The 4,625-nt window shown below is 24.6% G+C and overlaps 2 protein-coding genes across 3 annotated transcripts in view; both read right to left on the bottom strand.

The window, feature by feature from the left end:
- The window catches only part of LOC102676474 (zinc finger protein 836-like), a 3,305-nt gene extending 2,044 nt beyond the window's left edge, over nt 1-1,261 (bottom strand). Inside the window, exon 1 of one of the 2 annotated variants that reach the window (XM_006619132.2) lies at nt 695-1,261. In XM_006619132.2, the coding sequence (XP_006619195.1) occupies nt 695-856 (162 nt within the window). In that variant the 5' untranslated portion in view covers nt 857-1,261. Of the gene's footprint in view, nt 1-26; nt 52-694 lie in introns of those variants that run through there. The other variant, XM_031512141.1, reaches the window with a different exon arrangement.
- Nucleotides 1,262-2,523: 1,262 nt separating this feature from the next.
- On the bottom strand, nt 2,524-4,619 carry LOC102676610 (cilia- and flagella-associated protein 20). The gene is made up of 2 exons (XM_006619133.2): nt 2,988-4,619; nt 2,524-2,913 (listed from the first exon to the last, which is right to left on the bottom strand). Exons 1-2 carry the CDS (start codon nt 3,261-3,263, stop codon nt 2,608-2,610), a joined length of 582 nt encoding a protein of 193 aa, XP_006619196.1. The 5' UTR covers nt 3,264-4,619; the 3' UTR covers nt 2,524-2,607.
- Between the last annotated feature and the right edge of the window lie 6 nt (nt 4,620-4,625).

Here is a 4,625-nt window from a genome sequence, read left to right as displayed (position 1 = left end):
AAATATAACTTTAAAAAAAACTTTACTTATTATTTTTGATTTATCTTGTATACAGAATTATATTTATAGATGCGCTAGTTACATAGTACATATAGCATACTTATTGTAATCAATAAAATGCTAATTTTTAACACTTCTGTATTCTCATCAAAATGGATTCTTCCATCTTCTATTTATGGAAGAGAATTTGATTATTCTGAATAAATTATATATGTATAAAAATTAACATAATTAATTTTTATATTAATTTATAGAAATAATAATGTAAAACATATTTTTGTTTAAAATTCTTTTTTAAATTCTAACAATTTGATAATTAATTTTTTTATTAATGACTCTAATTAATTAATTATCATTAATAAATAATTTATATATATTAACAAATATATGCAATCTTTTTAATATCCTATTTGTTGAAAAAAATGTTATATTTATGAATTTAGATTGATGTCTATTATTATATTTTAAAATTTTACAGCAATTCTCAAATTTTAAAAATAAATATACATGTATTTCATCATATATATAGAAAAAAAGATATAGAAAAAATTGAGCGCGAAATATCGCTAATAGAATACTAGTAAAGTTTTCGAAAAAAAAATACGTACAAGTTAGTTATATACTACTTTGAATATATATATGTGCGCATACAGTAGCATTCGCGCTTACTCACATGGAGCAGAGAAAGACTTACCAAGATATACAGATATTTTCGTATTTTGGTTTGCAAGTAGTGCCGTCTACCATCTTCTGCGAAAATGTGAACCCCATCGTTTCTTGGTATGTCACTAGCACAAATTCGGCAGTGGATCTCGTCCTCCCTATCGCGCTCAAAATCGCGACCCGCCGTACCCATTTCAAAAAGAAAGAAAACAAATGACAAGATATCACCACGCTAAAAAATGTTCTTATTATTTTATATTTTTCTTTTCACTATTTATATATATAAACACATTTTAAAAAATAATTTATATTAAATGATTCACGCGGCTCTGTTTCACAATGTTAAATTCATTGCTTATTATTATTTTCCCTCCCTTTTGATATCTTTTAACACCTTGATGAAAAATGACAGAAACGTTCGATATAAAACTTTCAGCAATGCATCTTTATGAATGTACCAACGTGTCTGAGAGAGTTGATTATTCTAACGATTTTTTTTACTTATGAGTCTCCCGGATTGGGTGAGATTACTTCAGCACAACGTTAACGCTTTAAAAACGACGTCGGCGCCGGGCGTCGGCGTCTCTCCCGAAACGAGTGCTCAATACAAAATATATAATAGCATTCGTCGATTTGAAAAACATATGTATATAACCAATTGTTTTATTTATGGATTCCGGTTATATCAAACAATATTATTATTAATAAATTATTATGTCTTTTATTATAATTCATTTGTTATTTATATAAGAATTAAAGATTTTATATGAAATCTATAGATTTGTACTTATAAAATTTTATCTTTTACTAGAAATAAAGAATAAAATGTATCAGCGCGGTATTCTTAATTGGTCCGCCATCTTCTTTCATTCATTCCTTTATATTTTTTACTTTCTTCGTAAATGATTTGTCAGAGTTATATTACACTATACATCATTATTGAATCATAAATTTTTTTTATTGAAATAGATCTCGATCGATACATTTGTTAGAAGTCACATTGCACCAGTAAATTTTGTAGCAATTTTTCCAAATTTTCCCGCCATTTTTCTGACTATGTATTACTACGCCTGTAGTGGGAGAGTGAATGTAGATGTTTTTGTCGCAACGAAAAATAGTTCCAAGTACTTGCGAACGAACAGCCTCCCCCTTGGATATGCTACGTCCCCATTTAAAAAAATCAATACTTAATAATTAGCAATTAATACACTTTCCAAGTATATACGACTGCTATCTTGTTTTCTGCAGTTTCTAATGTACGTATATATTTTCTTGTTACGTAATGTTTAATCTTTCATATTAACGTGTAAATTATATAGCTTTTTTAAAATTGCTAAAAAAATATTGTAATATATTATTTTTATAATTGTTTCATCATAAATAAAGAAAATATTATTTTTAATTTACATAGCAAAGTTTGAATTAAATACCTGAATAATTATATTTTTAAGATTAATAAATGAACGTTGGTTTCGAAAATAAGAAGTTATCTCTATGAATTTGTATTATTTTTTTTAATACAAAATAAATTTGATTTTATACAAAAAGATACAAGTAATTAATCAATTCATTTATACTTTTTATTAAATGAAAAATACAATTAAAGTAATTAATTAGATATAAATTTTATACATAGATTTTTTATGCATAAATGTCTATTTTCAAATAAACTTTATTTTTTAATATAATTTGCATTATATCTAACAGAAATATGCGTAAAAAATAAAATATATGTAGTGAAATATATATCATTCTTACAATGTTATTAACTATTAATATAGAACATATATATAGTAATTTGTTAATATACTAAGTACATGTTTAATAAATAAGTATTAACTGTAAATGAAAATCACAAAATTGATTAATTTATAAATATTTATAGTTTATTCTTGTCTTTTCTTAAACATTTTTCTGTAAAGTGTTAAAAAATTAGAACTAACATTAACATTTTGCCTTATTCTGAATTGGCAAAAATAATTTAAATTCTGCTGGCAATTCATCTTCTGAATATAGTCTATCAGAAAAGTATACTCTTCGTATTCTACAGTTTGCATGGATTTGAACCCTTAATGTTTCCACATAATTTGTTCCATATGCACGTCTAGTAAAATCAGCTAAATTAAATTGAATCTGATTCCATCCATCATCTAATCTCATTGGCATTGTACAAATAAATGGCTTTACTCTAGTTGTAGATTGATAATTACTAGCACGAAATCTACGGCGTACATTCTTGTCATCAATTACCTGAAATCAAATATTTATGATTATTTAAAATTTAATATCATATTTTGTTATAAGATAATTAAATATTTTCTTACCTGAACTTCAAATGTAAAATATTTTTTTAAATTCTTAATTATCATCACTAGAAATGGTAATTTTATACCTAATGTTTTTCTAGGATCTGCTGGACATGTTATATATGTAGTACTGACATTACTACCCAATATTTCCAGTACTAAACTTTGTATATCATTATCCGTAATTCGTTTTATGTGCCCGTTTCTTACTTTTTTGTCCCAAATTTGTAATGGCTTGCTACCAATACTATACAAAATTGATAAAAATCCACTTTGAAAAGTGTTTTTAAACATGTTCACTTGCTTATTTCTTCGTCAGTTTTTACAAAAATTTTTTCAGTTATTTTTCTTTATAAAAAACATGCGTTTAGAGAATTCAAAGAATTTTATGCTTTCGTTTTACCCACAACTTAACCTTTCATTTTATGATGTGAATTTCACTAAGAAGTTACATGATTTAAATGATTTTATTTTTGAAGTAATAAATCTCACATAACACTCAACATCATTCAGTTAACAAAAGCATCTGTAGTTTATATCGACATGTTTTTTGAGAAATTTTATTTGCTAAATAACTTTAGCGATAAACATAACCTATAACATTTGTGTTTGATCAATGTTGCTGTTAGATTTACAGCGACATCGGAAATCAATCGATTATCTCGAATGTATCGATTTTAGTCGTTCGAGATATTAAGAATTTAAAATATAATTTGCGATTATTTAAAAAACTGAATACATTTTAACATTTTTACAATCGTTTATTGATGTCAAATACAAACCGATAAAGTTTAAATAAGCAGTAAATATCTACGTATTAAACAATCATTTTAAAACAGATATAACGATTTTTCGCCATAAAAAACTTTATCAGTGTAAAATCTGTACCGTCATAATTTTATTGTATTTTTTAATTTTTTCATCCGATCACACTTCTTTTTTGATTAATATTACTCAAAATTATATTTTATGACTATATTCTCTTGAGGAATGAATAAGAGAAACAAAATGACTAATTTATTATTAAGCACAACTTTCATTTCTATACCACAACATTTAAAACAATAATCGTATGATTATGATTTCTTCTTCCATTATTAGAAAAGCATGTTCTAATTATTTCTTTAACATAAACATATACAATATCATAAGGTAAATTAATGTGTTTCAATTATTTTTTATAGAAATTTTTGAATGAGTTATACGCATTTTTTACTAGTTTGGAATTTATTTCCTTAACTATTGGTACATGATTCAAACAAACTTAAATTTTTTAATTATTCGAATATAAATTGAAAAATTGTTTTAATTACTGAAAATACTAAAAATATTGAAATTTTTGTGCATTTATATATCAATAAATGAAACACAAAATATGTACTACGATATGATTTAATAATAATCAGATATATTAACTTTCATGTACCAATAGTACAACTGTCCAATAATTACAGATTTTAAAGAAAAGCGTTACTTGCAAAATAAGTATTTAGAATGATCTTTTATTCTAATGCATCCGCGTTATCTCTCAGAATCACATTTATTTTTTGTATTTCGTCGAGATATTTCCATTTTATATATCTTAATAATTAATACTTTATTTACTTATTGTTACCACTATAACTATTGTATTACAGTTTACGCGGATAAAATAGG

Source organism: Apis dorsata, unplaced genomic scaffold (assembly GCF_000469605.1).
Source record: "Apis dorsata unplaced genomic scaffold, Apis dorsata 1.3 scaffold_390, whole genome shotgun sequence".
NCBI lineage: Eukaryota > Metazoa > Arthropoda > Insecta > Hymenoptera > Apidae > Apis > Apis dorsata.
The sequence above is the reverse complement of the archived record's forward strand: the minus strand, read 5'-3'. Positions and strand labels throughout refer to the sequence as shown.

What these genes read in the sequence shown, in the direction of transcription:
- LOC102676610 (XM_006619133.2), bottom strand. Translation starts at nt 3,263, where the DNA reads ATGTTTAAAAACACTTTTCAAAGTGGATTTTTATCAATTTTGTATAGT. An exon ending in ATTTTACATTTGAAGTTCAG is followed by an intron (nt 2,914 to 2,987) that starts GTAAGAAAATAT and finishes ATTTGATTTCAG; the next exon opens with GTAATTGATGACAAGAATGT.